The sequence below is a fragment of the Homalodisca vitripennis genome, chromosome 7, assembly GCF_021130785.1.
Source record: "Homalodisca vitripennis isolate AUS2020 chromosome 7, UT_GWSS_2.1, whole genome shotgun sequence".
Classification (NCBI taxonomy): domain Eukaryota; kingdom Metazoa; phylum Arthropoda; class Insecta; order Hemiptera; family Cicadellidae; genus Homalodisca; species Homalodisca vitripennis.
In genome coordinates, this window is record NC_060213.1 from 124,362,559 (window position 1) to 124,375,665 (window position 13,107).

Consider the following 13,107-nt stretch of genomic DNA (forward strand, 5'->3'; position numbering starts at 1 on the left):
ACGTGTATATTATCATAATTTTATTCCGCTTATAGGATCGCTTTACTTTTCCGTCGATCGCTCTTTCCATATGCATTGTTTAATTCAAAGAGCTGAATCCAAGTTCATGTGTTCTACGGAGATTAGTACAGTTTTATGGTAAAATTTACATTTGCTTTGTTTACATATGTTTTATTCCAGTGTATTTATATTGCTGTTGGTAGTCTATTTTTAAAACAACTTTTGTCCAGATAAACTAAGGAAATGCAAAGAATGTGCCAATATTGGGAACATACATCTAGCTACTTTATGATAATTGGTCATGTACCACCTGTTTATGAACCCGTTATAGCTTTAGCGCATATGTTAGGCCATATTTCAAAACGGCAAGCACATCGGTTTCTGTGTAAAGTATTCTGCTAACAATTGTTTATTCCGCCAGTGCACAACCTTGTGGAACGCCGTTATTTTCTAGTCGAGTAAAATGTAATCGCGACGCGTCTGAAAGCCCTGGCGCGTCATCTGAGGTGGCGTTGTGTCGAGCCTCGAGTGGTTACAGGTGGTGACGGCTTTTGTAAGCCAGTGACGTAAGCTGGGGGGGTGGATGGGGGGTTGTTGTTTTTAATGAACTCTTCCCGTCCCGCTCTCGAGTCGACTCAACAAAGGCGACACGTTTGTGTGACAATTTCGTCCCCAGATAGTGAGCTCCGGGCGTCACTGACACCTTTGTACAGGACTGCTTCAGAAACATCTTTATCAGCGTGTGTTAATTCTGCTACTGTAATAGTGTCCACGATTTGGGGTACGGCTGTTTCTCCCGCCTTTACCACATCATAGTACATATTCAGTTGTGTAAATGAGTGGGGGGACGAAGTGTTGCTATACTTTGCTAGAACCTTCGGCATATCCAGGCAAAAAATATTTTAATTAACTTTAAATTTATCTTATACTTGAATTGCCCCAATGAAATTCTTAGGCAAAAATTAGCAAAATGCTCATGACGTTTTTAATATACAATAGAGTAGGTCACGTCTCGGTCACCTCCTACAACAATTTCTAAACGAAATGAGCCATCAATCGAGTCAGAACATGTATAATAATTAGGACGTTAGTTACACACAAAACTGTTAGTAACTAGAACACAAGATGAGGAAATGATATATACACGTAAGCAACCAAATCAAGCGACGACGAGCGTGACTGCTGCTTGGATGGGTGACCGTTGAGCGATCATGTCCTTTGCAAGTAGCCCGCCTGCCCGGCCGTTGGTGATGGTTCGGAAGTCAATTTTAAGCCGTTGGTCCCCAGGTTAAGAATTAGAGAGGGTTTCTTAGTCCTAACTTCTCCTGGTGAAATAAGCATTCTTTACTTTTTACTTTTTTTACGCGTATGCTCTGGTGTCGCAATAGTGGTACCCGGACTAAGCGCCCAAATCACAAAAGATTCAAATTATTGTTTTCTCAATATTTTGGAAGGATGGTCCACATTTTCAAAATTTTGTACCCAACAGACGCTTAGCGCTTAGTCCGGCCACCTAATTTTAAAATAAGCGCCCTTTGTGAAATCCTTGCTAAAATGTGGGTGCTCCATCCAACCTTCCTAATTTTGAAAAGGAACTGACAGTCTATAAAAGCATAAAATCCTTCCTCCAAACATAGTTTTTTGTTATTTAAAAAATATCCTCGTTTTTATTTTTGTCGATTCATTTCGTTAAAAAACAATACTGAGAACACGAATTGAAGTTAATTTGTCGATCATTATTTCCATCTACGTCTGTTTCAGACTTTGGGGATCGTAATTCTTCATCGTAGATCTTGTAATCAGGCTCTCATAAAAATGGGTGAATAATTGGTTATGAAATGTTTATATTATGTACATGAAATATGACCGAAGAGAATTGTTTTCTATTTATTTATGAACAATGCAAGTTCCTTATTAATAAAGAAGTTATATTTTAACAAAATTTATAATTTCCTTAAATCATTAAGAAATATGTCATTCATCATCCTGTTATCCTTGCAAACCTTCCATCGTCAATAAGAAACTGTAAACAAAGAATTAATTCTCGGTACGGACCTTGAACCAGTAAACAAATCAGTGCACTTGAAAACTTGCAACTCAAGTCAACTAAGCATTCCAACCATCTGCCTTTTTTTTACAAAATGTAGTGATGAATTAACCTCCCAGCCCCACCTGACGAAGAAGATAGATTCCAGTCCTCGAAACGTTGTGTTATACCTTTTATACATAACGATGGCAAAAGTCCGAAATCCTTTTATCCTTTCAAATCTTCCATTGTCAACAACAAACTTTAAACACAGAATTGATTCTTAGTACGGACCCGGAAACAATAAACAAATCAGTGAACTTGAAAACTTGCACCTCAAGTCAACTAAGCATTTCAACCATCTGACTTTTTTACAAATTGTAGTGGTGAATTCCTCTACCCGCCCCCACCTGACGAAGAGGATAGATTCCAATTCTCGAAACGTTGTGTTATACCTTTTGTATATGACAATGGTAAAAGTCCCAAATACCTTTACAAATACAAGTCCTTTTACATCTAAACGTTCAGCCCATGGATGTGCCAATGCACATCTGTTATATTACCGCGCATATATGATCACTCATGCTGCTGAGCTTGTCCTAGTCGTCTTTCCTGTCGTTAAAAACTGTGTTCCACTCAGACGAATTGTTTGGGTAGTTGTTATTTTACTTTGACTGTTTTCAATGCAAAAAGAATTTTGGAATTATATTCATTTCATTCCCCTATCCATATTCTTTCCTCTACAAGAATACGCAGGACAAGAGGACGGCGAAATTTAGATGCCCACATGGTCGTCATTTATTGGGGGATCCAAAGTTGCCATCATGGTGATCCCGTCAGACAAATTTGAATTATAAAAGAGAAAAGGGCCTGTTTTGTCATTAAAACAGACTGTAATCGGAGTGCCTATGATTAATGTATGCAGTAACAAATGGGATAAATACCTAGATAACAGTTATTGATGGTATAGGTAAGTTCCACCCCAAAAATACAAGATTTAATTTTGACGTTATCTTGTCAACTAGATACGTACTGTTCACTCCATATTTAGCTCTAGCTATTCTCTTTTTAATGTAAAAAAACTGCAACCGGAGTTTAAACAAAACAACTTTAAATTTATCCCACAAATAAGGTAAATCCCGCGCCCCATAACCCTCCTCGCCACATAAACCATCGCCCTGCCACCCGATCACAATCAGACCTATTCTCCCCTTTGACGCCACCTCATATATCCCGACTGCTAACACCGCTTCCTGGCGTGCCGGCCGAGGACGTCTGTCGTATTTTATCAGCCGACACTTCCCCTTCACTTTATTTCCGGCACTGATAAGTATCACCCTTCTATCTCGCAGGCATTGTTATATATCCTCCCCTGTTCATCACTCCGAGACAAGTATTGCTAAGTGGCGTTCACCTACACAGTCCCCGCGTCAGATATTTTATATTACCATTAGGCCTTCTTGATCTGCCGTTTATACCAATTATTACCTATTTTGTCGTGGTACAACAAATTCATACTTACATTTCTAATATATCAGGATTGGTTTAAACGGAAAGTCAATGCTTTGAGCGTCAAGTAATATTACTCTACTTTAAAATCAAAGTTAATCAAAGCATAAAGAAATAAATATTTATTATTATAAATATTTTACAATTTAAACATAGTTTAATTTACTTTAATTATAAATGTATTTTTAATCAACTTGGATCTACATTATTATCGTATTTTTTATGTTGTACCGTTATTAGTTAAATTATATATTATAGTATATAAATTTTCGCAACCCATTTTCTCATTACTGGTTAGTATATTTTTTCTCCGATGTTCTTGTAACTAAATTCTTACGCGTAGTATTTTTTTCTCTCTTGAACTTTGTAGCTGAAGATCTTGCTGCTGAGCAACACCTCGCGCGCCTTGTCCGTAAGTAAAATTTACATTGTTCGTACTATGAATTAGCGCTTTCATGTGAGACTTGTATTTTGAATGTAATATTAAGTGAATTTGTAAATATTAAAACAATGATGATGTTTCATTTGCCAGATTCTTACAGAAATAGTTGTCGTGATGGCCTTCTGACGAGATAATAATTGTCGTGATTATAAGTTGTCTCGATAAATGGTTAATTGGTTAATGGTCGTTGCGATTTAGGCGAGTTTGAGTTCAGTTCAGTAATTTGAGTACAACTTCGAGATTAGGTTCTTGTTCAGCTTCGTGTTGTAGACTTCTAGTATTCTAATCTTCCTTGTTGCGAATACATCTGCAATGTCGAGCAAGACATTGTGCTGACACCGCAGTTTGTGAGTCGACATTGACTGAAGGGAAGTAAATTTTAAAGTTTCATTAAATGATTAAGTTCGTAGGCAAAATTAAAACAAAAACGTTGGAACCATTAGGCCCACCCTTCAGATATCATTTTACTTAATTAATACTCTATTTTGGCAGCAACGTGGGAAGACATTATTTTATTTTATTATCTAAAAGTGGTGCTTGTGAGTTTTGGGATCTTTTTTAGAAGAGGACAGCAATTTCAAACTATACGGGACAGTAAAAACTAACAATATTTGGTACTAGTATGTATATTTATACATATTAGACAAGCTTTTAAACTTGTGGAGGCCAATAGAAAGGTTAGGTTAGGTTACGTTAGTTTAGACAAGTTTTTAAATTTGTGGAGGCCAATAGAAAGGTTAGGTTAGGTTACGTTAGTTTAGACAAGCTTTTAAACTTGTGGAGGCCAATAGAAAGGTTAGGTTAGGTTACGTTAGTTTAGACAAGTTTTTAAACTTGTGGAGGCCAATAGAAAGGTTAGGTTAGGTTACGTTAGTTTAGACAAGCTTTTAAACTTGTGGAGGCCAATAGAAAGGTTAGGTTAGGTTACGTTAGTTTAGACAAGTTTTTAAACTTGTGGAGGCCAATAGAAAGGTTAGGTTAGGTTACGTTAGTTTAGACAAGCTTTTAAACTTGTGGAGGCCAATAGAAAGGTTAGGTTAGGTTACGTTAGTTTAGACAAGCTTTTAAACTTGTGGAGGCCAATAGAAAGGTTAGGTTAGGTTACGTTAGTTTAGACAAGCTTTTAAACTTGTGGAGGCCAATAGAAAGGTTAGGTTAGGTTAGGTTAGTTTAGACAAGCTTTTAAACTTGTGGAGGCCAATACAAATGTATGTCTCGCCACATGGCTTCAAACAAGTTTTCGTCATCGTGTCGGCGACGCGACATGGACTCACAGAGATACGAGTCCAACAAATCCCTTCTCGTTCCACATTCTTTCTTATTTCTTCGGTATCAATTTACAAAATCGTGACCATGGAAAGGTATGTTAATTTTTTTTTCCTGAAAACTACAATTTTTCCTGAAAACAATAGTGAAGAAAAAATTCGTCGGCAACGAAAATCAAAGGAGTTACAATTTTTTGAAATCCTCTGAAAACTCTGTTTTTGACAGTACCTCTGGCAATTTTACTGAAATGATGACGTTAATCCTGTCAACGATGCCTGCCCGCTGCGCAGTGCTTCGCACTGCTTGCTCTTTTAGAAAAAAAATTAACTCGAGCTTGCAAAAGTCGAATCCCAGATCACGTGATGCCCCTGATCCTTAACCCTCCAAGTGTTGTTCGACAAAATTTTGTCGGTTATTTACCATCCTTAATGCAATAATGGCCGAAAGGCATCAATATAATACAATGATATACTTTCCCCCCAGTTTATATGCACCTGTGATAATAATACTTGGCTATAAATGCCCAACCCATGAAAAAAAGTCCATTTTTCATGGTCACGGTATTGTAAATAAATACCATTTCTTCTTTTGGCAGTAGCCCACATAGACTCTATCATTTGCGTGTTCGCACCTGTTGCTGGGTCCACATAGTTTTGGCTGTGAGATGCTGAAACTGCATTCCAGGTATATTTGGTATACCCTTGTAGGAAGGCCACAAATACACGTAAAAATAACTGTCCTGTTTCTGTAGAAAATATATTTTGAAATTGCGGTCCTCTTCCAAAAAAGATCCCTAGTTTTATTTGCCACAATTACATTTATAAGTAAGCTTTGAATATCTATTATTTATTACTACGACCTCAGAGATCTCCGACCCCATGTGTTTCAACCATTCGGTAGGTTACAATGTTCACACACACGATTAGCTATTGGTCAAAATGTACATTTTCTAAACTCTACTCATGTAATTAGTTTTTATTTGCAACTTGGGTTAAAACTTAGTATAAATATTTATTTACAGTAAACACGTTGTAAGTATGTTTAGTGATATCTACGATACTTTCACGAGAAAAGCACTTTTAGAATTTCCGTTGTTTAATTTTTTGAAACCTTTTTAACATCCAGCATTCGCTGCTGCTGCGTGACCAAATAAACACGAATTTTAAAAATACCAACAGCTTTAGTGCTGCAGAGTGATAACATTCCACTGGTCAATAATAAAACCAACACCGACATAAAACCCCCGATTGAGGGATAAAGTCAGTGAGGGCGCGGTATTTCGGAAATGGCGGCAGTAATGATATAGGTCTACAATTGGCAGACTCTGTGGCGCCCCCCGTAATAACCCGCATGTTGTTACCTGCACGCCAGCAAGACACGCACTGCTCTGTCCTGTCCCTACTTGACGTGTCGTGCCGATCGGGATTATACAAGTTTTCCACCGTTGCCGCAATTTCAACAGTACTATTCAGGACTCATTTACATCAGGTTTTACGAGGCGAGTAGATTTAACGTTTTGATAGTCCTACTTCGGTAGGGGACGTGTGACAAGCCTTTACAAACTGAAAGGGTCGATAAAGTGCGACCTGTCTGTAACGCGTTCCTTATCAACATTGAAAATCACACACGGTTGAACAAAAATAAAAGAGTATAATTGTATTCTCAGAACAACAACAATAAACTATTCCAGGCCCTCGGTTAACAACAGTCGGTTCAGCTTACTGATTACATCTACGTCGACTACTTTGAAATTCTATCTCATTTCTAAATCTACCAACCAGATCCAAAAGTATTTTAAATTCTCTTATTAAACTGGTTCTACGTTTACGCGAAGGCCTATTCAAACCCGAACAAGTCGAAGGTGAGTAATATGTAACAAGAAGGTGGCAGAAAAATTCTTCAGGCAAAACACGGAAACCCAATTGCCAATAAATTATAAGTCACTTGATGGACCAAAGGAAGGAATCTTTCCTAACATCATTCATTTTCTACCCCGCTCTCAAATTTGAAATATAAAAGTACTTACGTAATAAAATTATTCTACTAATGGTATCTTACTTGCATACTATGATTAATTGATCCAATCGTAGTTCCAAAGAATAATATTATTGATTGATTGATCTTACGGAGTGAATGTTTCTCGTAACTTACATCTTGGCCTGATTGGCGTCAATGGAGCAAACTCTTTTTTCTCACCTTCATTGCGTGAAGTAAAATGCTATGCCATTGGTTCAAGCTGGCGACCAATCGGTTGTCTAGATTTTTAGTATTGCTGTTGAAGCTCTAGTCGTAAATCATCACATTACTACAAGCTAGAATCGCATTCTTCAAATTCGTTTGTATACAAAAAATACCGCCCCTACTGGTTCCTTCACTTGGCTGCGAGGTAGGATTGAAAGGACTGTGTGAGCCCAAGACAATTTTTACGTAATAAAGTGAACCCAACCTCAAATTTAAAAAGTTGCAGTTAGTTAATCCCACTTCTATAATCTGTTAAATTTTCAGACTACGCAGTTCACCCTTACTCAAAATTGTATGACTCGATTTCTCGCTTGTGATTATCATCTTAATGTCGATGTTCTAACATTGAAAGTGTTTCCCGTTGCATTGTTCTCATTTTAATACGGCGCTACAAGTCTTCCAAGTGTGCCACGCAATCTCAAGAATTTCTTTTAATCGTTGAAACCCATTATTACTTGGAACTTGTAGTACCGTCGAAACATTGGGAGGAGATGTTGCATCAGCCACATACACACAATCTAACTGGAGTAGACCCACAAATCTATGTGGACCGTGTGGAAATGTATGTGGCCAGGTGTAGTAGTCTGCGGTTGTCGACCACATTCAGAGCTCCCCATTGACAGGTTCAATCGACTCTTCCTCGAATCAAAACCAACATCCCTTTGTCTCATCTAATTTAAGGTCAAGCCCCGCCCATTAGAGCTAGAATTGACTCGAAGGTAAATTAAATGATCGTCTATGCAAAACTGGCCACGTGTAGTAGAGACGCTGCGCGTGGGTGACACAGTCATCCTCTGGAAAACAGATTAAAATTGTCCTAAGAATAGAACATTCAAAATTGAATATTGTGATTGGCTTTGAATAGTGACAGTGTTTCCCAAACAATGCCAGTTTTACATTCAACGTTTCAATTATCAACCAAGAACTGACGCATTCAATTATTCAGTGCAGTGTGAAATTGAGCTAACGTCACTATAAAAACGATATTGTATATTGTTTTATTAATGTTTCTGAGTGGTCTTTGAAGTTCTAAAAGTTGTGTCCTGTGTTGCAGATCATGTCCGGGAGTTCACCTGTGGCAAGATGTACTACAGGACCCTGTACTTGGACGAGAAGAGGGATTCCCTTTATGTGGGAGCGATGTGAGTATGTTACGCCACACTGAAGTTTGGCGTACTCCTACCTTGTACATATGTATATATGCTAAAAGTTGAAGCTAACTATTCTGGGTATCAAAATATGTTTCTTGTGTATTCTTTTGCTCTCAATTTTGTCTAGTAAGCAAGAGTGAGGTAGCTGAATTGAATATTTAATCAATCCTGAATTTTTTGGGATGAAATGTTTACGGGATGATCCAAATTAACATTGGAAACACTTATCATCTTGAAGATTTCATCAATAAAGATACTCACCTTTTGAGTCTTTCTCTACGAACCGTATCCCTTTCTCTCTCCCTCTCTCTCCCTCCCTCTCTCTAGTTCTCTCCCTCCCTTCCACCCTCTCTCTCGCTCCCTCTCCCTCTCTTTCTTTATCCCTCTCCCTCTCTCTCTCCATCTTCCATTCCCTTTCTCTCTCCCTCTCACTCTCTGTCTCTCCATCTCCCTCTCCCTCCCTCACCCTCTCTCTCTTTCTATTTCTCTCCCTCCCACCCTTTCTTTCGCTCTCTCTCCCTCTCTCTTCATCTCCATCTCTCTCACCCTCTCTCTCTCCTTCTCTTTCTCTCTGTCTTTCACTCTCTCCTCCCTCTCTCTCCCTGTCTCTCCTTCTCCCTCCCTCTCTCTCACTTTCTCCCCTTTCCCTCCCCTCACCCCTCCCCACATCCTGTATCTCACATGTTAAATGGCATTGGTCGTTCAAAGGGTTGTTTCTCAAGTTCCGGCGAGGCCTTGTACTGCGTTAGCGCCCCAGGCCTAAGGCTAATGGCCGCGAAGGGATTGCGGCCTCCGATAGCCCACCTCAAGTGAGTTATGGCCTCGGCCCAACGTTAACGGGCAGGATAATGGCCGGGCCGTAGCGGGGGAGGGCTCCTGCCTGCCATTGAGGTGCGGAAAGGTCGGATCGGTGGGGAAAGGAAATCAGATTTCCCTCGGGCATTTCAAAGTGTATCGCGGATATTGGTCGTGGTATTTAAATCAATAAAACAAACAGCATCTTATTCGGAATAGTTAATGTTTTCCAATATATAAAAAAATATTAATTTTGACAATTCTATTGTTAGTATAAAAGTATTTCTGTTTATTTATTTTATTTTTTCAAGTGCCGATAGCCGGGTAGTCGAAGTTGTACCTATGATCTGTGCTGTAAGTAGTGCAAGTTCAAGTCCTGTCTGTGACCATAGAACTTTGATCAGCACCATCGACCTTGTACTGTATCGACTCTCCTACAAATTCTGTTTGATAAGATGCTCACACAGGCTAGTGGCACATGCGGACGGGCAGAATAAGGGCTTAAAAAGGTCCTTTGGGCGTTGGTGTTGAAACTGTTGTATTTGAAGTTGTTGAATATTCAATTTAATTTGTGAACTTCTCTGGACACACAAAGAGTCAAAGAGTCATTTACAAAGAGTCAACACTCGTACACATAAAATCACATGATTTACAGAAATTTTTAATTCTTTGTTTAGATTTTGTTATTGGCTATGAACGATACGGAAGGTAGTCTCTCACCTTCCCTAGTGTGTCAGACATGTGCTGTAGTGCAGTAACATTGTTTTGGTGCATTCTCACCAGTTTGAACTTCTAGGTGCTTGGGTATATTGATATTCAACTTGCCCTCTTGTCAAGTTAAATTCTAATGAGTTCATCCCCTCACTTCCTTTATTTTTGAATGTGTGTACGCTTAACTTTATGTCTTAAAATTCTTCGGCACCTGAAGAAGAGGATGGATGCCATTCTTTGAAACGCTTCCATTCAGAAAAAAAATAATTTACCCAAGTTACTCGAAGTAGTTACAAGAGCACTTTCTTAGTTCGACAGACGATCTAGACTCAAGGAAAAGTTCAAACATAACCGCTTCAACAGACCAAGTGGACTTCGCGTCCATTGAAATCCAGACCGAAATCATATTCAGTTGTGTGCGACGTAATGTATTATATAATTTGTTACATAATTCTCGTATGTATTATGGAATGGTGTATCCTCAGCAAGAATACACTCCCATCATGGGAACCTATAAAAAAGGCAAAATTAGTATTCACACAATATAAATAGCTTCAAGAGCAATACTAAAATTTAAGGAATCAGGATCACCACTTAGGCAATCTTTAAGAACTTGATTGAATGACAGACTCTGCAGCGAGGCCGAAACCTCTGACAATACAAATTTTCCTAGCAACATTTGACGCGATATAAACGGGAAAAATGTAGACGAAGGTAGTGCTAAAATATTTCAAGTAGTGGATTGTACAAAAAAATCACAACCTTCCTGAGACATTCTCAATAGAACACCACCCTCTTCACTCAACGTAACTTTATAAGAAAACTTTCTGTTTCACATATATTATTTTGTCGTACAATCTTCCTAAGTTGTTCAAATTTGATAAACATAAAGCATCATAAATAAATTTAAGTACGTATTAAATAAAACGAAACTGTTTCATATGGTTTTATTGTATTGTTTATGAAACACAATACACCCATGTAATTGTCATTTATTTCGATATTTTCACTCTGGATTGTTTTTTCTGAAGGCTCTAATAAATTAGATTTTTCTTTTAAACTCATTATGAAATCAGTTATCCAGACGACTGATGAGTAAAATTCACGAGTTGAGATCTTGTGAACTGATTTGAAACTTATGACCCCTCTCCGGAATTCGAGAGATGGGAGGAACCCTTCGTGTGCGATATCAGGCGTAAAGAGAAACGGCGCGTTAATTCCCTCGGATTAAGTCTGGCACTAACTTCTTGGTGGGGGGGAGGGGGGAGGAGAATACAGGACCTGTTCAGCAGAGATCTTTCACGATTGTGTATATGGATGACAATTTAATTTGGAAATGATTTCGACATGACTGCAAGAAATCGTGAATCAGTTGAGAGAACAACCGTTCTTCTGGGCATAACGCTTATCATCTGAAATTTCTCTTTGCACAGACCATTTGCCCATCACATTGACGAAGAAATCGTGAATCAGTTGTGAGAACAACCGTTCTTCTGGGCATAACGCTTATCATCTGAAATTTCTCTTTGCACAGATCCATTTGCCCATTACATTGATATAGGTTCCCACATTGATTGACATTGATTGATAGGTTTCCATATATGTATATAAAGAAATACAGTAGATATTATTTAGACAGGCAGTGTTGGGGCTTAAAGGAGAACCAAAACATCACTGAACGGTGAATGGACAGCCGTGCTGCTTGTAAGGACAGGATCACAAACTACACTCCAACCACCCAAAGCGCGATCCGATGGCCAGTCCTAGTAGTACTATTTATCACTTACGAGAGCTAACACAAAATTAGCGAATTCTGTTGACTTTGCCTTGACATCAACTTCCGTAATACTGAAACGTTTAGATTTAGATTTTCTTCACACAGGATCATCTCAGTTCACCCTCCAAGGATCGGCTATTTCGTGACATAGGGTTTACTAGCTATTCAAGTTCAAACTGCTCTTTGTAAACTAAAATTGTGTGAGAATAGTATGACTTAGGTTATCCATAAGTACTAAGATTAGACAGTTTCCTTTAAACATGTTTGAACAGGTTTTGTTGAATGACTTTCCCAGAACCTAGCGCAAAACCAGTCCAGGTTCAGTGGTACGTGACAACCTTACTTTGAATTCACTCACTATGGGAATTATTAGAAATGTGATTTGTTTAAAGTTCGTTGTTGACGATGGAAGGTTTGAAAGGATAACAGGATTTCGGAAATTTGCCATCGTTATGTGTTACAAAAGGTATAAAACGACGTTTCGAGGATTGGAATCTATTCTCTTCGTCAAGTGGAGGAGGTATTCATACATTTATATAATAATACCTCCCCCACCTGGCAAAGAGGATATAAACGTTGTGCTATACCTTTTGTAACATATCACGATGGCAAATGTTCGATATTATGTTACCCTTTCAAACCTTCCATCGTCAATAACAAACTTAAAAAAAAAAAGAATTATTTCTCGGTACGGCCGCGGAACAAGTAAACAAATCAGCGAACTTGAAAACTTACTTTAAGTAAATTAAGCATTCCAACCATCTGACCGTTTTACAAAATGTTTGGCTGTAGACCACACCTGACGAAGACGATAGATTCCTTCCAACCCTCGAAACGTTGTGTTATACCTTTCGTAAGACCTCTTTACAAAATTTACGGATATACATCCCCCACCTGACGAAGAAGATAGATTCCAATCCTCGAAACGTCGTGTTATACCTATCGTAAGACCTCTTTACAAAATTTACGGATATACATCCCCCACCTGACGAAGAGGATATATTCCAATCCTCGAAACGTTGTGTTATACCTTTTGTAACATATAACGATAGCGAATGTCCGACATCCTGTTAGAAACGTTTCGTCACTTCCAGAGGACCAGCTGATCCTTCCCCGAAATCACTTCCATAGTCACGCCGCATGGGCCAGAAAGGGTGATTCGTGTGATGTGCCGTACACCCCCTTCGTC

General features: G+C 38.6%; 1 protein-coding gene across 1 annotated transcript in view; it reads left to right on the plus strand.

Moving 5' to 3' along the window:
• The window catches only part of LOC124366254 (semaphorin-2A), a 420,155-nt gene that overhangs the window by 368,040 nt on the left and 39,008 nt on the right, over positions 1-13,107 (plus strand). Inside the window, exon 2 of the mRNA XM_046822650.1 lies at positions 8,539-8,626. Within this exon, the coding sequence (XP_046678606.1) occupies positions 8,539-8,626 (88 nt within the window). The remainder of the gene's footprint in view (positions 1-8,538; positions 8,627-13,107) is intronic.